The sequence below is a fragment of the Bos taurus genome, chromosome 2 (genome assembly GCF_002263795.3).
Source record: "Bos taurus isolate L1 Dominette 01449 registration number 42190680 breed Hereford chromosome 2, ARS-UCD2.0, whole genome shotgun sequence".
Lineage (NCBI taxonomy): Eukaryota > Metazoa > Chordata > Mammalia > Artiodactyla > Bovidae > Bos > Bos taurus.
Window position 1 is genome coordinate 134,253,993 of NC_037329.1, and position 27,480 is coordinate 134,281,472.

Consider the following 27,480-nt stretch of genomic DNA (forward strand, 5'->3'; position numbering starts at 1 on the left):
CAAGGAGACCCAACCAGTCCATCCTAAAGGAAATCAACCCTGAATATTCATTGGAAGGACTGATGCTGAAGCTGAAGCTCCAATACTTTGGCCACCTGATGTGAAGAGCCAACTCCCTGGAAAAGACCCGGATGCTGGGAAAGACTGAAGGTGGGAGGAGAAGGGGGCGACAGAGGATGAGATGGTTGGATAACATCACTGACTCAGTGGACACGAATTTGAGCAAATTCTGGAAGACAGTGAAGGACAGGGGAGCCTGGTGTGCTGCAGTCCGTGGGGTCGCAAAGTCAGACGTGACTTAGCGACCGAACAGCAACCACAACCGCAGAGTTGACTTACAAGTTGTGTTAATTTCTTCTGTGCAGCCGAGTGATTCATTTGTACATACATACATACATATACTTTCTTTGTCATAGTCTTTCCCACTAGAAGTTATCACAAGATGTACTGGCTTGGCCAAACCATTGGTTTGGATGTTTTCCATGGGAGGTACAAAAGCCTGAATGAACTTTTGGCCAACCCAATGATTCCCTGTGCTATGTGTAGGACCTTGTTTATTTATGTAACGGCTTACATCCGCTAAAACTCCACTCCATCCTCTCCCCACTCCTCCTCTCTGACAGTCACAAGTCTGTTCCCTCTGTCTGTGCGTCTGCTTTGTAGATGCGTTCATTTGTGTCGTAGTTCATTTAGATTCCACACGTAGGTGATGTCATGCGGTACTTGTCTTCTTCTGACTTACTTTCCTTAGCATGACAGTCTCTAGGCCCATTCATGTTGTTGGGAATGGCATCATTTCATTCTTTTTATGGCTGCGTAGTATTCCGTCGTGTGTATGTACCGCAGGTGCTTTATCCGTTCATCTGTCAACGCACATTTAGAGTGCTTCCGTGTCTTGGCTGTTGCGAGTAGTCAGCTCGGGTCTTGGGAGAGTTCACATGGTTCCGCTTGCCCCCCTGGTCCTCTGCCACAGTCTCAGCAAGAACACTCCTGAGCTAGCCCGCTGGCCCCAAGAGAAGGATGACAGGCTCGGGGAACAGAGTCCTGGCTGAGGCCCTCAGCGCAGCCCAGCTGATTGCAGAGCTCCAGGCAAGCGTCAGTGAGGCTGGTCTCTGTCTGCACCACTGAGCTCTGGGGCTTGCTTATTCCGCAGCATAATTGAGGCCACAGTTAACTGACACCCCACCTAAATCCTCCAAATGTCTCCAACTTGAACCAGTATTTACCTCCCCTTGGAAGCCTTCCCTGACTTCCCCCAAATTCCTTACAGTCATTAATGCTTGGAATTCACTACCACAAACAAGACAGGTTTGAACTGCGAGGGGCGTCTAATGTGCAGATTTTTTTCTACAAATGCTACAGTACTATGTGATCCAAGGTTGATCAAATCTGCAGATGCAGAACCATGAATGCAGAGGGTTAACTATAAAGTGAAACGTGAATTTTCAACTGCTTTGGGCAGGAGGCAGTCAACACCCCCAACAGCCATGTTGTTCAAGGGTCAACTGTGAACACCTACTCCATGTCAAGCCCCGTGGTGGAAGCCAGGAGTAAGACAGGGGTATGACACAGTCCCCTTAGAACCTCCAGTCCAGGGAGGAGACACACGCCAACAGATGTCATTGCTCTCACTCTAATTATTAACGCTCCTGATCTATTGGCTACTGTTTGTTGAGCATTTCCTGTATGAAGCAATGTGTATATACATTGCTTCCTGCAACTGACACAATACTTCTAGAATATGTTATACTCGTGTTACAGCTGAAGACCCTGAAGCTCAGAGAAGATGACTTCTTTGCCGAAGCAATGCATCAGTGGGGGAGCAGGGCCTCCAGCTGGAGTCGGCCTGACTTCGGGGCCAGGATGCTGCTCTGGGGATGAATGTGGTCCAGCTGTGCCTGGGTGGAGGTGGCAGGAAGGATGCGATGGGCTTTTCCGAGGCCGCTCCCGATAGATGCGCAGGAGAGAGCCAGGCAGGGAAGAAAGGGCCCTGAGGCAGGCGTGCTCCACAAACACAAAGGCCTGGAGGTGTAAGATCAAGCGGGGGTGGGGAATGGAGAGCCACCTGTGGCCAAACCCTGGGGGACTTGTCAAAAGGCAGCTTCCTGGGCTCCTGTCCAGGACGGCCTGGGGTGGAGACCAGGCAGCTGCAGCCCTGGTTAGTCTACCCCTTGGATGAATCTGAAAGTGAAAGTCACTCAGTCGTGTCTGTCTCTTTGCGACCTCATGGACTATAGAGTCTGTGGAATTCTCCAGGCCAGAATACTGGAGTGGGCAGCCTTTCCCTTCTCCAAGGGATCTTCCCAACCCAGGGATCCACCCCAGGTCTCCTGCATTGTGGCGGATTCTTTACCAGCTGAGGGTGAATCTGATGCTCCCTCCAATTTAAAAACTTCTGCCTAGGGACTTCCCTCGTGGTCCAGTGGTTAAGAATCTGCCTGCATACGCAGGGGACCTGGGTTCCATCCCTGGTCCAGGAACTAAGATCGCACGTGCCGCGGGGTAGCTAAGCCCGTGCACCACACCTACCGAAGCCTGGGAGCAAAGAGCCTGCGCTCCACCACGAGAGAAGGCCGTGCATCACAACTAGAGCAGTGCCTGCTTCCACACTAGAGAGAGCCCACGTGCAGCAACAGAGCCCGTGCGCCGCGAGGAAGACCCAGAGCAGCCAAAAAATCAAGAACAGAACAGCAGCAACAAAGCCTCTGCCTGGCCAGAGCCTCCCTGTTCTCTCGACGTCAGCCCTTCCTCCCTCCTCTGACACTGGAAGGACTGATGCTGAAGCTGAAACTGCAATTCTTTGGCCACCTGATGTGAAGAGCTGACCCATTTGAGAAGACCAGGTTTGGGTGAACTCCAGGAGTTGGTGATGGACAGGGAGGCCTGGCGTGCTGTGGTCCATGGGGTCGCAAAGAGTCGGACACAGGGGACACAGGGGAGCGAGTGATCTGAACTGAACTGACCTCTCATGACCCCTTGTCGTCATCCCCGAGGTTGGCCCGGATGTGGCCCCATCTGTGTCCTCTGAGCCTCTTGTCTGTAACCAGCCCGTGGATCCTCATGGGCAGCTGGGAGAATGGTACTGTTTTGCAGCCCTGAAGCACCCGTACCCAGGATGGGTGGTCCGCCAGATTCGTCAATTGATTACAGTGGTGAGGAGTTAGAAATGCTGATCTGGAATCTTGTGAGAGACCTGGAGTCTGCACTCAGGTATCATCATCATAAAATGGGTTGTAATTACGGAACACGCCTTTCCTCGCCGCTTTGTTAAGTGTGTTTTATCTCTGAGTGCACTCCGCGCTCGCAGAAGCCCGAGGAGGCATGTGCTCGTTTCCCATCTGTGAGACGGGGCTGATGAGGCTCAGGTGAGCCCCTGAAAAGGTCTCAGACAGGCCTGGGAACCTGAACCCCAGGGCCCCTTTGCTTCTGTTAATGTTACCTTCCTCTTTGGCGGGGGCTCGGAGGAGGGGCCTCCAAAGCAAGGACTGTTCCGAGAAGCCTTCAGGGTCTGACGCGCTCAGCCTCAGGACACCCCCAGCTGGGTCAGTGGACAGCTGGTAGGACACCTCGTGATGCTCAGCACCCTAAGTTCCAGCCCTGCCTGTCGGGAAGCAGCCCAGGATCTTGAGAAGGGCCACCCTGCCTCGGTTTCCAAACCTGAGATGAAGAAGGGGGAGAATCTACCTTCCACGCTGCCCCTGTCAAATGCAGAATGACGCACCAAGCCCCTGGGAGCACTCGGCAACTGGAGAAGAGGGGTCCCCCCTCTCTGCCCCTCCCCTGGGCTGGTCCACTCAGGCTCCTGCTCTGGCCAGCTCAGGGTCGGGGGCACCATGACTACGGAGCCAGCTGCTCCGCCAAGTGCATCACCCCGCCCACCTTCCTGGTTCACCAAAGGGCTTTGCTGAAGGTTTGATGGCTTCCAGATAATCCATGCGAAGAGCTGACTCATTGGAAAAGACCCTGATGCTGGGAAAGATGGAAGGTGCAAAGAGAAGGGGGCAGCAGAGGATGAGATGGTTGGATGGCATCACCGATTCAATGGATGTGAGTTTGAGCAACTCCGGGAGATGGTGAAGGACAAGGAAGCCTGGTGTGCTGCAGTCCATGGGGTCACAAAGAGTCAGGCATGACTGAGTGACTGAACCACAACACCCTTCATGCTCACGGGGGACAGGTAATCAGCCACTTCCCTCCGTTGCACCATCAGCCTCCGCATGGGCCATGCTCCAGCACTTTCCGCAACGGGCAGGACAGGGGCAAAGGGCCATGGTTATGTTGTCACTGTCCCTTCTAACTTGCTGAGCTCTTTACAAGCCTGGCTTCAATTTATCTCTCGGCGTAGTCACCTCTGGCTTCTCAGCTTCTCCTGCAGAGCCAGATTCCAGGTCCTCTGTCTTCCTTGGTCTGATTCCTAGGCCAGCCCTGGGACATGAGCGGCTGTGTTCTCCTCTCATGATTAGAGGTGGTGGAGTCCTCACCCATCACCCGCTTGCAATGGTAAGCCATGTTCTCTTTCTGGGCTTTATCCTTCTCTCAGTTCAGTTCAGATCAGTTCAGTTGTGCAGTCGTGTCCAACTCATAGGGACCCTGTGGACCGCAGCATGCCAGGCCTCCCTGTGCATCACCAACTCCCAGAGTTCACTCAGACTCATGTCCATTGAGTCACTGAGGCCATCCAACCATCTCATCCTCTGTCGTCCCCTTCTCCTCCTGCCTTCAATCTTTCCCAGCATCAGAGTCTTTTCAAATGGGTTAGTTCTTCGCATCAGGTGGCCAAAGTATTGGAGTTTCAGCTTCAGCATCAGTCCTTCCAATGAACACCCAGGACTGATCTCCTTTAGGATGGACTAGTTGGATCTCCTTGCAGTCCAAGGGACTCTCAAGAGTCTTCTCCAACACCACAGTTCAAAAGCATCCATTCTTCGGTGCTCAGCTTTCTTTGTAGTCCAACTCTCACATCCATACGTGACCAGTGGAAAAGCCATAGCCTTGACTAGACGGACCTTTAGAATGTATTTTCTAAAGTACATTTTACTTGGTTATCTTGTTTATCGTCTGCCTCCCACGCTAGGCTGTCAGGTCCACAGGAGGTCTCTGCCCATTCCTCTGACGGCTGTGCCTCCCGGGTCTAGAACAGAGCCTGGCATGGACTAGGTGCTCCGTGAGTGTTCACTGTGTCAACATGACTCTGAATCGATTCAATGGATCACTGTGGTTCTGAGGTATTGATGCTGGAGCCCACTAGCCTGAGGCACACTGAAGACAACTCAGGCTTATGAAACCGGAGAATCAGGAGGGATCTGGGCAGCACAGAGGTCCTAACTGGCATCCAGTTTGACACTCAAGCGACTGGTGACACAGCTGAGTCAGGACGACTGGACGTTTCTATCAGCGTCATTAGCACCTTGAGAATGATGTCTATTCTGCCAGAAATGACCTTTGATCGCCCCAGCCCCTCTGGCCTGGGCAGAGAGGGCTGCCCCTCTGGCCACCAGAAAGGAAGCTTGAAAAGGCAGTAGCACCTTGGAGTCCAGTCCCATTTCCGTGGCAGCAGTTGGGCCCCTCTTTCCTCTCCCCCCACGCCCCTCTGAGCCTCTTCATCTGACAGTTTCCAGGGCGTGGCTGGGGAAGGCACTCTTCCCCCCGGCGTGGTGAAGTACAGCCAGGATGCCCAGGCAGCTGCGTGAAAACGGCTGCAGGCACACGCTCTGCGCTCTCCTTCGGAAGGGCAGGGAGGCAACAAATGGGTGACGTGGATTCTCGGAGAGAACTCCCAAGTTTTCCCCAGTCCCATGGTCTTCCTTCCCCAGAGAACTGCAGAGAAGTTTTCGGAAGAAGATGGCTCCCCAGATAACCCTTTCCTGAATGAAACTGCTGCCGTAGAACCAGGAAGTGGTGTTTCTCCAAGTGAGGGTCGCAGACTCTTGGTCTCAGAATCACCCAGACTGTGTGCGGATTTCCAGGCCTCTGCCCCAGGCCCCATGGATGACCTGGAATCTGCATTAGAACAGCTCCCTATGGCCGTGGGTGCGGGCAGGACCACCTCCAGGCACGATGGTCCCTGGGTGGACCCCTCCAGCTGCGATGGTCCCTGGGTGGACCCCCAGGGCTCCGCATGCCCGGCTATGGTTTATTACAGTGAAGGAAACGGCGATCTCAGCAAAGGGAAAGCAGCTTGGGGAAGGGTGTCCAGAGGAAATGAGACGCAAGCGTTCAAGAGCCTCTCCCTGGAGTCCCACGAGCGTGCCAGCCTGACTGACGGGCTCAGTGCATGCCAAGTCACTTCAGTCGTGCCGACTCTTTGCGATGCTATGGACTGTAGCCTGCCAGGCTCCTCTGTCCATGGGAATTCTCCAGGCAAGAATACTGGGGTAGGTAGCCGTGCCCTCTTCCAGGGGAATCTTCCCGACCCAGGGATCGAACCTGTGTTTCTTACATCTCCTGCGTTGCAGGCAGGTTCTTTACAACTAGCGCCACTTGGGACGCCCCTAGAGTCCCACAAGGCAGGCTAACGCCCTAGCACTGAGTTGTGAGAACACATGTGAAGTGCTGTCTTCCAGCGGGGGAATCCTCAGAAGCTGGGAGCCCAGGGATTGAACTGGGGGCTGGCCAGTCAGGCACATTCTGCCTGGCATGTTCCAAAACTCCAGACTCTCAGAAGAAAAGCAGGTGCAGCGTCGAGCACACAGTCTGCACCAAATGGGTCAGGCAACACGAGGGCTCTTATGGGCGAGAACCTTCTCCAGATCCGAGTGCCCAGAGGCCAGCCAAGGGCCAGTCTGCAAGCAGGCTGGCAAATGACAGCAGCCTCAAGCCTGCTCTGTGAATGCTTGTCTGCACCACCCACTTGCTTCCAGAGGACTCCTGGGCACGGTAAAGTGTGAGACCCACTGATCTGACGGATAAAGCTGGGTTGATCAACTGCATCTCTGGTTATCGGGTGACTTGCCTTCTTGATTTAGAAGAGAGGGTGTGTGTCTTCCCAAGGAAGTGGAATCCGGATCCCAGGTGACCTCCTCCTTCGCTAAACAAAACGAAGGTGTCCCCTCTTTTAAGGAGTCCTGGAGAAGGCAATGGCACCCCACTCCAGCACTCTTGCCTGGAAAATCCCATGGACCGAGGAGCCTGGTGGGCTGCAGTCCATGGGATCGCTGAGGGTCGGACACGACTGAGCGACTTCACTTTCACTTTTCACTTTCATGCATTGGAGAAAGAAATGGCAACCCACTCCAGTGTTCTTGCCTGGAGAATCCCAGGGACGAAGGAGCCTGGTGGGCTGCCGTCTATGGGGTCGAACAGAGTCGGACACGACTGAAGTGACTTAGCAGCAGTAGCAGCAGCAGCCAGACCCCCAGGCTGCTGGCCCAGCATTTGACCTTGGCTATGCGAAGAATTGACTCATTGGAAAAGACCCTGATGCTGGGAGGGATTGGGGGCAGGAGGAAAAGGGGACGACAGAGAATGAGATGGCTGGATGGCATCACTGACCCGATGGACATGAGTCTGAGTGAACTCCAGGAGTTGGTGATGGACAGGGAGGTCTGGCGTGCTGCGATTCATGGGGTCGTAAAGAGTCAGACACAACTGAGTGACTGAACTGAACTGAACTGAACTGATGCCATAATGAGGGGAGGAGAGATGCAGTTTGGAGCAGCAGTTCCTGGGACACACGGAGATCTGAGCCCCAAGTCATCCCTTCAGTGAGAGCCTCTGTCGGGTGCTACACCGGGAGCCTGGGCTTCCCTCCAGACAACACGGCCCCTGGGGTGGGGGTGATGGGGCCGTCTAATTGAACAAGACCCAGGTCTTGCCCTGGGGGCGGGGGGTTGGCGTGTCGACGGAGAGCTGGTCCACGGGTCAGGATCTTGGGACCCCAGGAGGGACCACCCTGCTCAGGCATCAGTGGGACCTGGGACCCTGGACAAATCACATGGTCTTGCTGAGGCTTTAATGTCCGAGACCTAAAGAAAGTTTGTAAAGATTAAAGAGGATAATGATGTCATTTTGTTAAAGAAAAGATAATGAATAGTTTTCAAAGAGCTTTGGAAATGTTCCAGGAGAGTTATAAATGATGTGGCTTAGCTGGTTCCTCCCCCCAGGCCTGGTGGGCAGCTTGGACACTGCATCTTTCTCACCATGGAACCCGGAAAAACCTTCTCTGAGCAGATTTCCACCCCCCCTGACCTCAGCCCTGGGCAGAGAGAAGAGCACTTTGTTGAGATCGAGGGTGGGCTCTGGCATGAACTTACCTGCTGACCTGGCAAGTCTCTCTCCCTCTCTGGGCCTCAGTTTTCCCCATCTGCGAAATGGGAACAGCAATACTTGTGCCTATCACCTTACCACCACGGCAAGTTCTTTCCTTTCTCATCTTGTTCCAGAACGGCCCCTGATACATCTGTGCCGAAGGCTTGGGACCCGCATTTCTCTGAGGCACTGTCCAAAAGAGCGGATGGGGCTGTCTCAGAGACTCCGGGGCCCGTTAGCACTATACAGGCTTTGAGAAGACTTTCAGTGATAAAATGTCTCCAGCCTGAATGCGCACAGGCTCCCTTGACGGAACACCTGTCAGCATCTTGCAGTAGTCTATGGCATTCTTGTGGTCGCCAGGCCAGGAGGACCCAGACAAACTGCATCTTAGTTACGTGCCCCAAACCCAGAGTCACCGACTCCCCAGGTCAGCAACAGCCTGTCTTCACCTTTGACCTCAGTCCACCTGGAGAGATGGTCTTTGAGGAAGAAATTATCATCATCAACTCCCCTTCCTCCAGCTGTATTTTTTTTGTCCCCAGATGCCCGAATGTCCCTCAAAGTGCTGCTCAAGCCCCAACTCAGAGGACAGGCTAACCCAGGTTAACTTTCGGGCCCATAGCCACGAGCAGGCGGAATCCTCCCTACTGGGCTGGCTGGAGAAATGAGTGAATTTTGTCCAAGCTCCAAGTGTCTTGGGGACTTTGGTGCTGGGGGTGGGCATACGTGTGGGTGGGAGGAGTTCCAGTGTGGAATGGGCTTCGGGGTCTTTGGGGATCTGAGGAAGGAGAGCTGTATGCTCAGCACTGCAAAAAATGGTGATGGTAACGGTCCGAGGGTCAGTGCCAGCCAAAGAGCTTGGCAGGTGGGGCGGGCATCCCTTGGAAAACCCTACATTGGTATCTTGGCGGGTGGGAGTGGGGAGCATGTGTCTGGGGGGTTGCCTCATGGTAAGGCTGAGCAGGGCAGTCCAGGGCCACGGAGCAGGGAGAGGCGTCCTTCTGAGCGAGCCAAGCTAGGGCGTGGACAAGGGCGGGCTCTGAAGGCAGCCAGCGTCGGTGTGAACCTCGGCTGACCCCTGACTGAGCTGTGTGTCACTGAGCAGCTTGCTTTCCCTCCAGCCTCAGTGTTCCCATCTGTAAATGGACACAATTGTGACTTCCCTCACACCAGAGTGACGAATGGGTTACCTTGGCTTAAGTGCCTAGAAATCTCTAGCACATCATATGTACTCTGTGAATGCAACTTTTCTCCTTTTGGAAAAGCTCAGAAACTGGCAGCAGTTTTGTTTTGCTTTTTAACTTTTAATTGAACTGCAACATGCACGGAGAAGTGCATAATTCTTCGTTGTTTGTTTTTTAATCTAAAATTTATTTCAGCTCCCCTGGGGCTGGACATGTTACTAAACCCTGAAAGAAACCTAAAACGTCTTGCTTTTATCGTTTTTATTTAGAGCACTATAAAAAAATTATTTTTGAAGTACTCGAGACTCACAAGAAGTAGCGAAAATAGCGCCAGGTTCCCACGCTTTATTCAGCTTTTCCCAATGACATCTTACATAACCACAGAACAGCGTCAAACCAGGAAGCTGACGCTCGCACGATGCTGTTCCCCAAAGTCACGATGCGTGAGCCTGCAGAGGACAGCTCAGTGGCTCTCACCAGCTGAAGGCGGCCCTGAAAGCAGCGCCCGGACCAAGAACCAGGACGCGGTCGGCACCCCGGAAGGGCCCCCCAGGCCCCTGCAGTCGCCTCCCGCCTCCAGGGTAACTGCGGCGTGCCTGACCTCCGAGAGCCGAGGCTCGCTTTGCGGGTCTTCGGGTGCGTGGCGGCACGCGCATAGCGCGCGTTCCTCTGCGCCTGCGCCCTCTCCTCACCGGCACGCCCCGGCCTCCGTCCACTCTGGGCCCCGCAGCTGTCGCGGGCTTCTTTCCATTGCTGTGCGGGTAGAGTTCCACCAGAGAAACACAGGGAGAAGGTGGCCACCTCCAAGCCCAGGACGGAGGCCCGGGGAGGAGCCAGCCCTGGTCTTCCCTCTTCCAGAGGGGAGGACGCGCGTCTCTGCTTTAAGCCCCTCGGTCTGTGATGCCTTCCTTCGGCAGCCTCTGCGCCGTGCGGACGTCTCCCCTCAATGTGTAACCCGCAAAAGACTGGGACGTGGGGCTGCCTGCTCCCAGCCTGTGGCCCCTCGTCTGGTCCCGGTCCTCACACCAGCTGATCCCAGCGGAGGTGTAGGCAGTCCTTTTATTGGAAGGTTCAGCTCGACACAGAGGCTGAAGGAGCGGGAATTGCTCACATGCTCCCAGGACCCCACAGAGGGGCAGGGCCGGCCTGTCCAGGCCTCCTTGGGGGGCCGTCTCCTCCACGTCTCGCTCCTCCCGTGTCTCCTGGTGACACCTATCCAGGCCTGGCCCCAACCCCCAGGGCATGTCCCTCTTCCCGAGCATAATTCAGTCCCACTAAGTAGCGGGTTGCTCCAGGCCACTGGGAAGATGTGCAGCTTGGGCTTTCAGTGTGGCTCTGTGGGTCACTGGGCTTCGGGTCCCTCCTGCGGGCTCAGGGCTGGGGCAGGGAGTCAGCCCAGCTCTTGGGGGAAGATGTGGAAGGCGTCTGGGGACACAGGTGTGACTAGGCCTCGGGCGGCAGTTGGAGTGTGGGATGCAGACTGGGACAGGCAGCTTCCAGAAACCTCCTTCCACGTTTCACCCCCTTGCCAGCCGGCTAAGGGTGAAGGAGCCTCGGAATGGGACAGGGCTGAGGCCAGAGCTTGCAGAGAGGAGCAGGCTGGGGAATAACTCAGGCCCCTGCTGAGTTTGAGTGTGCTTTGAGGGAGGCAGAGTGGGTGGGGGGAGGGGGAACGAGGACAGACGCTGGGAGAAAGTCCAGAAATGATGTGTGGTCCGGGGCTGGGAGGCTAAACCAGCTGAAGCAAAGCATTTGCTGACGAGGTTAGATGTCAGGCTGGTGATGGTGGACGGGCAGGGGCCTCTGGGGCGAGAGCAGGGCTCTGTCCCGTCTCCTTCGCTTGATCAGCAGAGCTTGCTTTTTGTCTTTATTCAGCTTGGGTGTGTCAGTCAGCTCTTGCTGTATAACAAACCACCAAACCTCAGTGGCATTTAGCAAGAAGCATTGGTTCTGCCTCGTGGCCCCCTGGGCTACAGCTGATCTAGACTGGCCTTGCTGGACTTGGCCTCAAGCTAAGGCTTGAGACCAGATCCGCTCTGTGCATCTCTCATCCTCATCGTCTTTGAAGCCTGGGTGCCCAAGGCGTGTTCTCCTGGTGATGACAGACATGCCAGGGAGAAGTCCTAACAGTCAAGCAGATCCAAAGTCCCTGCTCCTGGAGCACCCACAAACATTGCACCAGAGAAAGCCACGTGGCCATGCCCAACATCAGCAGGGTGGGGGAGGCAGAAGGAAGGGCAGAGGTGAAGCATTCATCATCCTGGAGGTGGGAGGGAGCGAGACAGTATCTGCTAGTAATAATCTAATCTGGTTCTATAAGTTTGTGCACAAAAGAAGGATTTTTTCCCCCTTAACCCTCAAAAACCTGTGGTTGGATGACTGCAATCTTCATGGAGCACCATCGTTTGGGGGTCTTATTCCGCACCTGGAACGTCCCCTGGTGACCTTGTAGCTGTCCTCAGCACACCATTAACACACTCGTTAACACACCATTAACACATCCGGTCCGCCCTGTTCCCTCGTGTCTCACTGTCTCCCCCTCCTGGCAGCAGCGGGCATTGATCAAGCCTGACCTGACCAGTTCAGCTCAGTTCAGTCGCTGAGTCGCGTCTGACTCTTTACGACCCCATGGACTGCGGCACGCCAGGCCTCCCTGCCCATCACCAACTCCCGGAGCTTACTCAAACTCATGTCCATTGAGTCGGTGATCTAACCATTTCATCCTCTTTTGTCCCCTTCTCCTCCCGCCTTCAAACTTTCCCAGCATCAAGGTCTTTTCCAATGACTCAGTTCTTTGCATCAGGTGGCCAAAGTATTGGAGTTTCAGCTTCAGCATCAGTCCTTTCAGTGAGTATTCAGGACTTATTTCCTTTAGGATGGACTGGTTGGATCTCCTTGCAGTCCAACGGACTCTCAAGAGTCTTCTCCAACACCACAGTTCAAAAGCATCAATTCTTCGGTGCTCAGCCTTCTTCACAGTCCAACTCTCACATCCATACATGACCACTGGAAAAACCATAGCCTTGACTAGATGGACCTTTGTTGGCAAAGTAATGTCTCTGCTTTTTAATATGCTGTCTATGTTGGTCATGACTTTCCTTCCAATGAGTAGGCGTCTTTTAATGTCATGGCTGCAGTCACCTTCTACAGTGGATGTCGTTTATTCCAGCAACAAGATGTTAGGAGAGAGAGCTTTTAAAAAAGAGTCACCTGTGTTCAAACGCTGATTCTGCCACTTAGTGGCTACATGATCTTGAAAACATTCCTTAACCCCTTTAACCCTCAGGTTTCCTGTGTGTAAAATGGGCATATACTAGAACTTTCTCTTGGATTTCTTAAGAGGATTTGTTGTTGTTGTTCAGTTACTAATCAGAGTCCAACTCTTTGCAACCCTAAGAACTGCATGCCAGCTTCCCTGTCCTTCACTATCTCCCAGAGTTTGCTCAAATTCACATCCATTTAGTTGGTGATGCTACCCAATCATCTCAGTCTCTGTTGCCCCCTTCTCCTTTTGCCTTCAATCCTTCCAAGCATCAGGGTCTTTTCTTGATTATGAAGATTAAGTGAGAATAAGAAAGTAAGCCCCACTGTAGGAGCCCAGCAAGTGTTCCTTATTCCTGAGCCAGGGGCTTTCTAGGTCCAAGGAGATAGCAGCTAAGTCCTACACATCCAGGACCACCATGCCCATAAGCCAGGGAAGGATCCATCTCTGAGGCTAACATTCAGCCCCAAAGCTAACTTGCCCCCAGGGGCTACCAAAATCACCCCCACCTTAGCCCAGAGCTGTGACCCCAGAGTACCCTGACTGTGTTAGTTCAGTTCAGTTTAGTCGCTCAGTCGTGTCCGACTCTTTGCGACATCATGGACTGCAGCACGCCAGGCCTCCCTGTCCATCACCAACTCCTGGAGTTTACTCAAACTCATGTCCATTGAGTCGGTGATGCCATCCAACCATCTCATCCTCTGTCATCCCCTTCTCCTCCCGCCTTCAGTCTTTCCCAGCATCAGGGTCTTGTCCAGTCAAAGATACTTTTCCCTGGATTCTGGCCACTCATCCAGGGTCAGAGCCTGGAATGCAAGTCCACTCTCTGAGCTGCCCTGTCTGTCGCGTGGACCATCTGCTCCCCAGTTTAGGAACAGTTGCCTAGAGCCCTCCTGGCGTCCTCTGGGTGCCATGGGCAACGTGGCCCGCGTGCCGAAGTGGGCAGCGAGTCCTCCTGTTGGGCCCAGCGCTGCTCAGACCTGCTGGCGCACTGCAGTAAAACCGCCTTCGACTTAATATATGCTAATTAGATTTTAATGGGATTCAGATTTCCAACCGTAGTGCCGTGTTAGCCATGGCAAGTTATAATCATATCTAATTGGTAATTCTAACATAACAAATTTCTTGGATAAATTATTCTTAGTTAATAGTCCCCCAGGAACAACCTCAAAGCGTGTGTGCGTGCGCACACACACACACACACAGACACTCGCAGGCACACACACACACTCACTCATATATATATATTTTAGGAGAAACTGAGGGACAAAAAGGACAAGACGGAAGCAGGTGCCCAGTGAAGCAAAGTTGTTATTTCAGACCTGGATTCCTGCAGGATCTCTCCCCGGAACCTCTCACAAAAGCCCTCAGGGTTGTTAGAACCCGAATCCGTATCCTGAGCCTAGGAGGGTTCTGAGCGGGATCAAGGTCATTGCCTTTGAGGGTGGGTCCCCGTCTGGGTCCCCCAGGGTAGACGGCTCTCATCCTGGGAGGAGGCAGCAGGGGGCCCACCAGGCTGGGGCCTCAGCCTGCTTGGCACAGTCCCCAGCCCCTTGGGGAGGCCCATTCTGGCTGCAGAAGCTTTCCTCCCTTCCTGTGAGACTGGTCAGTGCTGGAACTCTCCCCTGGTACAGATTCCTAGGTCCCCAGAGAGGTGAAAGAGGCACCCAGTGGGTGCGTTGATATTTACTTTACCAGGCAGATCACCGCGTGTCATTCCAGTAAAAAGGGTGAGGGTGAGTCAACCCAGCTTCTGGTCCTCACGTCGCCGCTAAGCTTCTGTGACCCCAGGGCGAGCTGCTCAGGGCCTCTGTCTCCCAGCTGTAGTACGGGTTGACGTTTGAGACTCAGCATACCTTTCTGAAGGCTTCCCAGGTGGCGCTAGTGATCAAGAACCTGCCTGCCAACGCAGGAGGCGTACGAGATGCAGGTACGATCCCTGGCTTGGGAAGATCCCCTGGAGGAGGGCGTGGCAACCCACTCCAGTATTCTTGCCTGGAGAGCCCCATGAACAGAGAAGCCTGGCGGGCTGCCATCCATGGGGTCGTGACTTGCATGCTTGCGTACCGTCCGAAGACATGCACACACGTCTGCTTTAGCTGGAAGGGGGTGGTCATTCCTTTGGAGGGGGTAAGGGATGGGCCTTACGTGGCACCCAGCGGCTCTGGAGGGCGTGCCTGCCCCCTCCTTCCTCCTAACCTTTTCTGTTAGGTTGCTTCTGTCCCTGAGGCTGCCCTGGCCATGGGAGACGGTGGTTCTCTGCTGGCATCCCCAGAGGATGTGAGGTGTGGGGGGAGGCTGTATCCTCCCACTCCATGTGAGGGGAGGGAGATGTGCGTTAAGAGGATGGAATTTCCAGCCCGGTCCCTGCTTACCCATAGCTGCGTGCTTCTGGGCCCGGCCCCCTCCCGCCCCGAGGCTCCGCCTTGCTCTGTTTATGAAACTAGTATGGAGCGCCTGTCTTGGAAGGCTGTGGTGGGCACCGATTGACACAGCCTTGTAAGAATCTGAGTTCCATAACTGTAGGTTCCTCTCCCTTTGTTCCCATCTTTCTTCTTCACTCCCCTCTCCTTTGGCTGGCATGATTTAAAGGCACAGGGTGACCTTGGGGGGAAGGACCACATGATATCTTTTATCTATTACTAAAGGATGGAGATTAATGTTAGCATCTTGTGCCAAGTGAGTGGTAATGACAGGTGATATTTATTGAGCACGTACTATATGCCAGACTTTTTTTTCCCTAAGTACTTTATATGCGCCGTCTCATTCAGCCCCAAGAGCTGAGTAGGTTATGAGTCTCATTTAGAGACAGGCCACCCAATCACAAAGACGTTTTTTATAAAATAGCCTGAGGCCACCCAGCTAGTCAACAGCTTTTCAAGACAAAATTTGAGTCCAGGAGAGTTTGGCTTTAGAGCTCACCTCTTTAAACACCTGCCACAGGGTCCTGCCCTGGACTGACCATCATGAGATCCTTAGAATCTTTAGAAGAGCCACCTGCCTTGGAGGAGTGTCCAGGGAGAAGGAAGGAAGAAGGAAATCCCTGAGTTTCTGGTCTCCACCTGACTCTGCTGGGCTTCTCAGCTACGAGCACAGTATCGGGTGCACCTATCCTAGGTCCAGATCTCACTCCAGGCCTTTATTTCCCTGTGTGGCCTTCAGCGGTCACGTAGCCACTCTAAGCCTGTTTCCTTGCTTGGAAAATGATTCTAATGCTTCCTGTACCTCAAGCTTGTCGTGAAGATCAAACGAGACGATACGTGCAAAGTGCTTGGCACAGCCTTTAGCTGGTAGAGAAGACCCGGTACGTGGTAAATGCCTAAATGTAGGATGTTGATATTTATGCAGATTCTTACGTGTGGAACTGTTGCTGTTTAATCTGTTGCGCACATCCATGTGTGTGCATGTGAGCTGAGTTGCCTCAGTCGTGTCTGACTCTTTTTGACCCTGTGGACTGTAGCCTGCCAGGCGCCTCTGTCCATGTGATTTCGCAGGCAGGAATACTGGAGTGGGTTGTCGTGCTCTCCTCCAGGGGATCTTCCCAACCCAAGGATTGAACCCGCGTCTCTTACGTCTCCTGCATTGATAGGAGGGTTCTTTGCATCTAGCGTCAGCTTTACGGGGCATAATTATCCCCATTTTATAGTTGAAGAGCTGAGTTCAGATGGCTTCAGCCACTTGCTGAAGATGCTGCAGTGGGAATGTGGTTGAGCTGCTGTCCAAGTCCTCAGAGACTTTCAACTCCAAAGCCTTTCAAGACCCTGGCTGTCACAGGGGAAGGACAGTCCCTGTGGTCAGAGAAGGAGGGTCTCTGGGGGAGGTTGTTTGAGAAGGTGAGGGTAGGGATGCACGATTAGGGAAGGGCTCTTCCAAAAAGGTGTTTGTCTGTGGCCCTGGGGTTCCAGATCCACGGAGGAAGGGGCAGGAGGGAATGGGAGCCTGGGGTGGGGACAGCCCACCTGGGGCAGAGGAGAGGGGGCGGAGGGAGCAAAGGAGAGGTGGGGGAGGTGGCCTCCACAAAGCTCAGCCCCAGGGCCAGGTGCAGCTGTGTGTGCTGACATTCAGGCCTGTCGCTGGCGATCGGGCCGTTTGGAAAAAATGCGTGTATTTTGCACATCCATTTCCTTCCACACATCACTCAGGACTGTCTTCCCTGGAGGAGACCAAGGGCGTAATAGCTGACATAATAGCTTAAGTGCTTTTGGAAAACTCCCCAGCTCTGGGCTGGTCTGCGGCTCAGCCGCCCCCCCTGGGTGTCAGGGCTAGTCTCTTTTGCTCTGCCTGTCTCTCTCTTTCTCTCTCTCTTCTGTCTCTTGTTTCATTTCTATCTACTTCTCCCTCATTCAGCACTTAAGCTCGTTCCGTCCGGTTCTTGATCTCTGTTTCACAGGAGCCCAGTTGGACTGGAGAGTTCCTTTTTTCAGAATCACTCCCTGCAGGGACCCTATTCTCTGTCCCACCACCCCCATCCACAAATTCCTCCTGGACCCTCCTGTCTCTCTAGGATGTCCGATCCCAGGGTGGGCCTGACGCCCCGGACCCTGAACAGCTCTTTGGCTGGTTCCCCCCTTTCCGCTCTCTTTCCCCTTCCTCCCCTCTCCAAGCCAGCGCATCCTTGGCTCCTCTCTCTGCTCTTTCTAGACTCCCCCCACCCTTCTCTCCCTCCACCCACCTTCTTATCACTCAGGACCATCCCTGTCTCCCTTTCCTTTCCACCAGCAGCATCAGGGCTCCTGAGAAAGTCGGCCTCCACACCAGCCTTCCCGTCTCTGCCTCCATCCCAGAAACATACGGGTGAGCATCCAGCTTTAGGGGTCACCGGGGCGGTCAGCTCTCCTTCAGGGGCAGAGCGCAGAGACCCTTGTTTTGGGTTTTGTTTTCTCTGCTCTGTGTTCACGTGAGCATTTTATCAAACCTGCAGCCTGTCTGGAGTCAGGACGACAACTCTGAACCAGGGTCCTCATGTAGGAGCCATGGCTCACGGCTCCGGGTCTCCCTTCAGACAGGGTGGCCTTGACCTCGGGTTGGAGGCGGTGGCTCGCATCACAGTAGCCCATGGGGTGGGCAGGTCCCCAGATACGCTCCTGCTTGGCCAGGGTAGAATCAGGAAGGATGGTCTCTGGCACCATGAGGCGGGGCAGGGCAGAGGAGCAGTGTGACTCCCCTTGGGGGTGCTGTGGGCCCCGAGGTACCCCAAGGCTGAGAAGATGCTGACTCCAGACCTGACTCCTCTCGCAGGCACGTGGGCAGAGAGGCCACCAGTACCACCTCCCCGGAACCACCTCCCCGGAAGGGGCAGCTCCGGCAAAGTGTCATGTGCCAACCCCCACTTCCTGTGACCTAGTGATGGGGAACCCCAGCTTCCACGTTCTTGTTGATGAGCCTGACTCGAGCGCTAGGCTGACGGGAGGAGGAGGACTGACCCCCTAGCTGATGCGCTAGGAAGGGGGCTGGCCCCCTCAAGGCCCAGCAGGGGTCTCTGCACCAACCGACAGCTGGACCCACTGACCTGGAGCCAAACTGGGAAGGTGGCAGAATTGACTCTGATGCTCCTTCCTCTCCCTCAAGGCCTGGCCGCCAGGTCACCGCCTCCTGGAAGCGCCCCCGGACCTACCGGGGGGACAGCCTTGCACCCCTTCTGTGACCCTCTTGCACTCTGATGTTTTTGTTCTAACACTTGTCACGTGGCATCTCAGTTCCTCTTTTCCTGGAGTCTGTCGTTCTGCAGGGACTCGCTGCTCTTTATGGCAGGATCTGCCCAGCTTGTCTTGGGGTTTCCCCTGCCTGGCGTGCAGCCAGACCGGAGGGGTGTCAGAGTCTGTCAAATGAGTGAGTAGCCAGGTAGACAAATAAAGGAAGGATCTGTCTCCCTGTCAGGCTGGGCTTGACGTCACCCATCCTACCTTGCATCCTTGCAGTCCTGGGTCGGACAAATCACCCTTTCCAGCCTGCTCAGGGCTCGGTGTCCTCAAACTCAGAGCCCAGAGCAGATGGCCGCCCCGTCCCTGCAGACGGTTGGCCTCCCGGATGACTCTCTCTGGGCGTGTCCCCTCCCACTTTACGTGGCTCGTTCACTTGCTGCTGAGATGCTGATGCATTTTAAGGGCCGTGGAACCCAGCGCCAGAGCTGTTAATAGGGCAAAGTGATTCCAATTTCATGCCTACATGGGCTTCCCTCTATTAAGGTAAAAAGAAGGAACAAATCTTGTTTTATTCCTTCCAGAAAACAGGCAAAGGCATGGTGCAGCACTGGCTTAGGTAGGATTGCCGGCAGGCAGCAGGGGTGGCGGCAGGCGGCTCGTGTGAGACAGAGCGGGGCTTTGGGGAAGAAGGAAGAAGGCTGAGGGGCAGGTGGTGCTGTGCGGTGGTCGCTGCCGAGCTGGCCTGGGTGTTGACACTGATGGATCTGAGAGACCTTTCAACACTCGACAATCAACTTCTTTGCTGTTGCGGGCAAGATGCAGGCAGGCAAATATGTATTGTGTGAATGGATCATTTAGTTGTCACACTTTTAAAAGAGAAATTGCCGTGAGGAGACATTTGGGCTTCCCCGTTGAAATGAGAGTATGTGACGTGGTGGATGGGAAACCAAGATTCTAGAATGTCAGGTTCAGAGTGTGGGGCTGGGGTCGATTGTGAACACAGCCCTGCTTCTGCCTCCTGACCTGTATGCACACACTATGCCGGATGGTTCTGCAGTTCTCACCCAAAAGTGGAATCGATTACGCCATCCCTTAAATCCAGGCTGGCCTTATAGCTCATGTTGGCCAAAAAATCCCAAAAAACAATGCAGTGGAAATGGCAGAGGGCACATCCCCCAGGTCAGTGGGATGTGATAGGTGTGGTCTCTGCCCCCGTGGGCTTCACCTGTGGCTCAGTCGGTGAAGAGTCTGCCTGCAGTGCAGGAGATGCAGGTTCCATCCCTGGGTCGGGCAGATCCCCTGGAGAAGGACACGGCAGCCCACTCCAGTAGTCCTGCCTGGGAAATCCCACGGGCAGAGGAGCATGGTGGGCTACAGTCCATGCAGTCGCAAGAGTCGGACACGGCTGAGCAACTAAACCCTACCACCATGCCACTGCGAGGCCTGAGCCTGGAAAACATCCTGGGTGGCTGTGCCAGTTTCCTATCCACCAACTTGGAGGCTCAAAACAAGGCAAATTTATTCTCTTAAGAGAGTCCTGGACGTGGGAAGTCTGAGATGAGCTGGACAGAGGGAAACTGTTGGCGGGCTGGTTCCTTCTGGAGGCTCAAGGGGGGAGTGTTTCCCTGCCTGTTCCAGCCTCGAGGCTGCCTGGATTCCTTGGCTCATGGCCCCTTCCCGGCATCATGACGAGCTCTTGCTTCTGTAATCACAGCTCCCCTACTTGCTGCTTTCTTGTGTCCCTCTTATAAGGAACCCCTTGTGATTGGACCCACTTGGATAATCCAGGACAATCTTCCCAGTTAATCCTAAACTCCTTCAGTTAATCACATTGGCCAAAATCCCTTTTGTCACATAAGGTAACATATTCACAGGTCCTTGGGGTTAGAATGTGAGCATCTTAGGAGACTCACAGACTTAGAAAACGAACTTATGGTTGCTGGGGCGGGGGGTGGGGAACGGGATGGTTAGGGGGTTTGGGATGGACGTGGACACACTGCTGTCTTTAAAATGGATAACCAACAAGGACCTATGGTACAGCACACGTCATGTGGCAGCGTGGATGGGAGGAGCTCTGGGGGTGCGTGCTGCTGCTGCTAAGTCGCTTCAGTCGTGTCCGACTCTGTGCGACCCCATAGATGGCAGCCCACCAGGCTTCCCCGTCCCTGGGATTCTCCAGGCAAGAACACTGGAGTGGGTTGCCATTTCCTTCTCCAACGCATGAAAGTGAAAAGTGAAAGTGAAGTAGCTCAGTCGTGTCCGACCCTTAGTGACCCCATGGACTGCAGCCCACCAGGCTCCTCCGCCCATGGAATTTTCCAGGCAGGAGCACTGGGGGTGTGTGGATACATGTATAGGTATGTCTGAGTCCCTTTGGTGTTCACCTGAAACTGTCACAGCGTTGTTAATCAGCTATACCCCAAGACAAAATGAAAAGTTTATAAAAAAACTTTAACAAGAGCATGAACGTCCTTGCAGGGTATCACTCTGTGCGCCGCTCTCATCCTCCAGCCCTCTCCTCTGCCATGCAGATTCCAGAAGCCGCATGTTGCAGAGGACTTCCCAGACTGCCCTGGGCTTTTCATGAGCCCCAAATAAATTTTTATTGTGTTAATCAAGTAAGATTCTGGGGTCAGTGTGTTACTGCAGCCCAGCTTCTCCTGGCTGAATAACACACGCTTCCAGGTCTCTCCTTGGTGACTCTCAGGTCTGGGCCGTGGCTCAGAGAGGCCACCCTCCCCCAGACACTCTCGGTCCTTCCCTCCAACAGCTGAATGGCTTGGCAAACCGTCTAGTAGCTGAGTAAGAAGTTCTGGAGCCTCTACCACTGACTTACCTGTGACCCTGATGACGCTGGCCTTGGCCATGTGACTTACTCTGGCTGAAGAGAGTGGACACGATAGGCAGAGGCGGTGACTGTACTTGCCTGGCTTGCATTTTTTTTCATGAGCTTTGATGATCCACCATAAGAGGATCAGCCACCACCTCCCTAGCCTGGGCCCCAGAGCAAACACCCAGTGAGGAGACCCAAGTCCAACCCCAAGCCTGGAATCCAGCCCAGACAGCCTCTTTCCTGAAGCAGGGCTGCCCAGCTGAGTGCGGACTGCTGTGCTGTGCTCAGTCCTGTCTGACTCTTTGTGACCCCATGGACTGTAGCCCACCAGGGTCCTTGGTCCATGGCGTTTTCCAGGCAAGAATACTGCTGTGGGTTGCCATTTCCTCCTCCAGAATCCAGACTAGATCAGCTGAACCACTTCATCCTGAACATGAACATAATTATTTAGTTCAGTTCAGTTCAGTCACTCAGTCGTGTCCGACTCTTTGCGACCCCATGAATTGTAGTATGCTAGGCCTCCCTGTCCATCGCCGACTCCCGGAGTTCACCCAAACTCACATCCGTCGAGTCGGTAATGCCATCCAGCCATCTCATCCTCTATTGTCCCCTTCTCCTCCTGCCCCCAATCCCTCCCAGCATCAGAGTCTTTTCCAATGAGTCAACTCTTTGCATGAGGTGGCCAAAGTACTGGAGTTTCAGCTTTAGCATCATTCCTTCCAAAGAAATCCCAGGGCTGATCTCCTTCAGAATGGACTGGTTGGATCTCCTTGCAGTCCAAGGGACTCTCAAGAGTCTTCTCCAACACCACAGTTCAAAAGCATCAATTCTTCGGTGCTCAGCCTTCTTCACAGTCCAACTCTCACATCCATACATGACTACTGGAAAAACCATAGCCTTGACTAGACGGACCTTTGTTGGCAAAGTAATGTCTCTGCTTTTGAATATGCTATCTAGGTTGGTTATAACTTCCCTTCCAAAGAGTAAGTGTCTTTTAATTTCATGGCTACAGTCACCATCTGCAGTGATTTTGGAGCCCCCCCCAAAACACATTCTGACACTGTTTCCACTGGAGAAGGGAATGGAAAACCAGTATTCTTGCCTTGAGAACATAATTATTAATGCCTGTTATTTCATGCCTCTGTGATTTGGGTTGCTTTGTTATGTAGGGTCATTGTGGCAAGAGCTGACTATTACACCGGCCCTGAGGGAGCTTAGATTTCCTGAGTCTCTGGCAACCTCTCACGCCTGGATTTGGATGAGACAAGGCACTGCCCTTGCACCCCACCTCCGGGAAAGAGCATGCCGTCTGTCACCCTGTCACTGCCTGACCCAAGGCTGCGTGCCGGGAGGCGCCCTGTTGCTGCTATAGAACATGAAGAATACAGAGCCACAGACGGAGGTGGGGAAAAGTGTTCTATATTAATTAAATTGACCGAAGGAGCCAAGACACGGACAGAAAGAGACTAAGAACAAGACTGGAAATAGTTTAAAAAAGAAAGGAAAACCGGTCGCAGAGATGCCAGTGCCAGATGGAGTGGAGGCCGTGCCTTCACGTCAGCTCCAGAACCACTGTCAGGGCGAGCACCAGGGTGAGCCGGACGCCAGCGGGGCCAGACGCGGAACCTGTGCAGGGGGCGGCGTCAGGGCAGGGGCCCCGCACCGCCTCTCTCGGGGGCGTGGGTGGGTGTGGGCCCTGGGGACCACAGAGCTCCGGAGGGCCCCGGATGAGAGTCTGCACTTCAGCGCTGGGGTCCGCTGGATTCCAGCCCCAGCCCTGCTGTCGGTCCCAGCTGACTATGTGTGATCCCTTCCCTGTCCCAGGCCTGCTGGGCTGAGGCTGGGCTCCCTGGGGGCCCCCAGGACCCTACAGTGCGGACCAGGAATATGGGGGGATGCATCATGAAATGTGGTGTCAGCTCAGTGCGGGGAGGGGAGGGCTGCAGGCCTGGGAAGGGTATCCGGGCCCCACGGGCTGGTCTCCAGGTCAGGGCCAGCCTGGAGACAGGGGCAGCATTAAGGACCCTGCTGACGCATTGGTCTGTGTGCCCAGCATCCTGCGAAGTGGCCAAGGGCCCCAGACCACAACCCCAGGGTCAGGGTTGAACACATCCTCTTGGGGTCATGGAAGCTGGTCCCAGAAAGACCTGGTCCCTGGAGATCCCTGCTGGCTGCTTAGGGGTACTGGGTCCCCCTTAACGGCTTTAGTGCCCACTCCTGACCTTTGACCCAGACTCTGCCCAACTAGAGGACAATCACGCGCCTAAGGCCTGAGGGAGGGGCAAGCGCAGGCAAAGGGAGCATTTGGGGGACCAGAGCTTTCACGCTAGAAGCTCCAGGGTTGGAGACTTACCATCTGAGTCTTCTGTTCCTCTTGGGATATTCGGGTTTTCTGTCGGGAAGAACAGAAAGAGAAGTAGAGCACGGACAGCATTCAGAACTTGGCAAAGGAGGCCCCTTATCCAGCACCTGCTGAGCGCCCGTCACCACGCCGCTCAGGGCAGGCACACGGCGTCTGCGGGCTGGGAGGTACTGGCCCATTCTACAGATGGAGAGACTGAGGGAGGGGAAGCCGCTTGCCCGGGGTTGCCCCATCACCGAGTGGGAAATCTGAGATTGGAGCCCAGGGCTCCCGAGCTCCAAAGCTGCTTTTGTCTCCCCCGCAGCGCTCCAGTGCCTCACTGCGGGCGCCTCCTCGGGGCAAATTTGGGGAACTCAGGCCCCTGCTGCGCCCACCTCGTTGGGACAACCCCACCCATCCCTGGGTAGCCCTCCCGATCCCCTGGTCTGGCGCAGCATACCAAACACGATGAGCCGGGTGTGCGTGTCGGTGGAGCCCAGCGGGTTCTGGGCCATGCAGCGGTACATGGAGCCGTTGAGCTCGGCGGGCACGCGTTCCAGCACCAGTTCCTTCCCGTCAAACTCGGCGCTGCCGTCCAGCAGGCGACTCCCCACCCGCGTCCACGTGAACATGGGCTCCGGGAAGACCTCGTTCTGTTGGCCAGAGCAGGGGAGGGCGGAGTCACAGGAGGACCCTTCCTGCCAGAGCGGGAAGGGGGCCAGAGGCAGGGCCTGGCGGGGCGCGGGGAACACATTCTCATCGACGGGTTGGGATCGGCTGCCCGGAACCTTGGGAAGAAGAGGATTCTAGGGCTGAAAAGAAGGTCGAGACCACGTGCCGCGCGTGCTCTGAGCTGCAGATGGGCGGGCAAAGCCGACTCTGCCGTCAGGCAGATTCGGAGACTGGGGCCCGCTGGCAGTGCTGGAAGTCAACGGAGACTGGGGCCCGCTGGCAGTGCTGGAAGTCAACGGGAGGGAAGCTGGGGCCCCGCCCACCTCCCGCCCCCTCCCAGCAGATCAGAGCCAGGCTGACCTGAAACCCGTGGACCAGGATCCTCACAGTGTCCCCGACCCGGGCTCTGCTAGGCGTCATCATGATTTTGGGTCCTTTGGGGGCAACTGTAAAGGAGGAAAAGGCCGGGTCAGAGGGCTGTGTGTTTGCGCGGGGGAGAGGGGACTCGGCAAGGAAAGGAGGGGCGGAGGAACGGAAGACAAGGCTCCCATCCAGTGCGCTCACTCACACACAGTTCCCGAGTCCCGGCTGAGAACTGGGGACTTAATGGCACCCAGAACACACCCCCTGCCCTGGTGGGGTTCACTCTCAGTGCGGGCAGAACACAAGCACCAGCCGGTGTGATAAGACGTCAGATCAGAGACGCCCTGGGGACGGGGAGTCGGGGATGCCCCAGGGAGGTGCCACCTGGAGATGACTCAGCAGCAAACAGGGAGGAGCCTGCTCCAGCAGCCAGTACTGCTAGAAACTCAAACTCCTATGAGCACTCAACGCTTGTGAGGGGGGTCTTGCCGTGTCGTCCCCATTGTACAGCTGAGTTAACTGAGGCGCAGGGGAAGCAATTTGCCAAAGGTCACACCATGAGCAAGCACCAGGGCCAAACGTCGCGGCTCGTCATTCCTGCCCCAGAGCACTTCCTTCCAGGTTAGTCTGACCCACAATTTTTTTTTTTCTTCTGGAATCTCTGGATTGGAGGTGAGGGGAAGGTACCAAAATATGAGGGGAGCCGTCTCCTTCCTTGGGCTTGGTCTGTGTCCTGATTCTCTTCCCCATCTGGCATCACTTCTTTCAAGCCCCTTAACGTCTCTGAACTTGGGAGACACGGCGCCCAAGGCGGGCCTAGAGACTATCAGGGGAGGAAGAGCCACGGAGATCACTGGGTTCTTCCTCCCAGGTCTCAGACCGGGAAACCGAAGCCCAGGGGTTCAGTGCAGTCCAGTCGCTCAGTCGTGTCTGACTCTCTGCAACCCCATGAACTGCAGGATGCCAGGCCTCCCTGTCCATCACCAACTCACGGAGTTTACCCAAACCCATGTCCATTGAGTCAGTGATGCCATCCAACTATTTCATCTTCTGTCATCCCCTTCTCCTCCTGCCCTCCTCAATCTTTCCCAGTATCAGGATCTTTTCATTGAGTCAGTTCTTCACATCAGGTGGCCAAAGGATTGGAGTTTCCACTTCAACATCAGTCCTTTCAATGAACACTCAGGACTGATCTTCTTTAGGAGGACTGGTTGCATCTCCTTGCAGTCCAAGGGACTCTCAAGAGTCTTCTCCAACACCACAGTTCAAAAGCATCAATTCTTCAGTGCTCAGCTTTCTTTATAGTCCAACTCTCACATCCATACATGACTACTGGAAAAACCATAGCCCACGGGTAACGAAGGGGTTTATCCAAGGTCACCCACAGAGCCAGTTTCTCCTCCCGTGGCTTTCACACCAAGCTTATGTCTGCCAGATCCTTCCATCACTTACTCGTTCATCCAGCAAGGAATTACTGAGCCAGCTGCTCGGCAGGGCTGGGGACACGGTGGTGATGGAGGCGTGTGCCTGCTGACACGGGGCTCACACTTTGGTAGGGGAGACATTCGACACAAAGTAAGTAGGTGAACAAGAGCTTATCAGAGAGCCATAGCATCGTGGAGACTCGGACCAGTGGGGAGTCAGGGTCTGAGTATCTCCTCCTCTGAGCTGCTATGTCAGCTGAGAGGAAGCTCCCAGAAAGTGTTCCAGGTGGAGGGAACAGCTAGGTCGTGGCGCTGAGGTTGAAGGTCGGGGGTAATGGGGGTGTGGGCTGGGCCAGACCCTGCAGATTTCTGGGCCAGGGAAAGAGGTAGGCTTTAGATCGGACTGCCTTGCTCGTGTGCCTCTCTCCGCGAGCACCTTCCAGGGGTGGCAGCAGGAGAAGAGCTTTGTCACCAGGCTCTGGGGCTGCCCCAGGATTTCCTCATCGGCCCCACCAGCTCCGGAAACCTTTCTTTCCCACTCAGAGCTCTCAGAGAAGAACTCAGAGCAGCTGGCGGACGCGAGTGATCTCCCAGGCACTGCCAATTTCGTTCTCTGAGAATGACACCAAAGGACTGTTAATTAAATCAAGAGCAAGACATCTGAAGGGCCTCGTGGGGAAGAGAGACGCGTCAGGGGGAAGAGCGGGCCCGCGCCAGGGGACGGAGCGATGGGGGAGACGGGGGCGGTTCCCACTGCTGCGTCCACCACGAGGAGAGGAGTCCCTGTGCGCCCCGGACCAGTCCCTTCCCCCGTTTCCCCAAATGCAGGATGGGAACAGCCACGACCACCCTTGCCCGCCCACCACGCTGGGCTGTTAGGAGTGCTGGGAGACGGTGTGGGTTTGAGGCATTTGTCCAGCACATCCTGAGTGCCAGGCATTCCGTTAAGCAACTTGGGATGCATGATCTCATTTAAACCTCCAGCGTCTTGAGATTGTCCTCATAAGGCAAGGACGGCTTAGGGGAGCCGAGTCACTTTCTCGCCTTTTTCATGAACTTCAAGCGCGGTCAAGGTCCCTTTGCAGGTGAGGAGCGTTGCGGGCGAAGGTCTCTCTCCTTGTCCTGCACGGGCGGCACCGTCCCGCTGCAGCCAGCAGGGGGCATAGAAGAGCCCCCCCTCCCCCGCCCCCCACTGCCCCGTGAGCAGAAGGAGCAGACAGCTCCTGGGTCAGACTCCCAACTGCCGGCTTTTCTACAGGCCCCGCCCACCCGCTTCAGGCCGGCCTGGGCTTCCGGGCCCCCAGGAGAGGGAGCTCACATTTATCAGGCGCCTGACACACACTAGACTCCGTTCTAGGACCGTCCCCAGCCCTCGCCCTCATCCTGATGCTTACGAAGCAAGTTGCCATGAAACTCATTCTGCAGGTTACGTAACTGGCTCCCAGGAGGTCAGACAGCGAAGACCTGGCCGGAGCAGGACCTGAGCGTGCATCGGTCTTTAGAGGGGCG

At 55.0% G+C, this 27,480-nt stretch overlaps 1 protein-coding gene across 1 annotated transcript in view; it reads right to left on the bottom strand.

The window, feature by feature from the left end:
- Nucleotides 1–22,574: 22,574 nt before the first annotated feature.
- The window catches only part of IGSF21 (immunoglobin superfamily member 21), a 280,582-nt gene continuing 275,676 nt past the window's right edge, over nucleotides 22,575–27,480 (bottom strand). The window contains exons 7-10 of the mRNA XM_024983246.2: nucleotides 24,545–24,630; nucleotides 23,973–24,165; nucleotides 23,525–23,563; nucleotides 22,575–22,797 (exon numbers count right to left, since the gene is read on the bottom strand). Of these exons, the coding sequence (XP_024839014.1) occupies nucleotides 22,724–22,797; nucleotides 23,525–23,563; nucleotides 23,973–24,165; nucleotides 24,545–24,630 (392 nt within the window). The 3' untranslated portion in view covers nucleotides 22,575–22,723. The remainder of the gene's footprint in view (nucleotides 22,798–23,524; nucleotides 23,564–23,972; nucleotides 24,166–24,544; nucleotides 24,631–27,480) is intronic.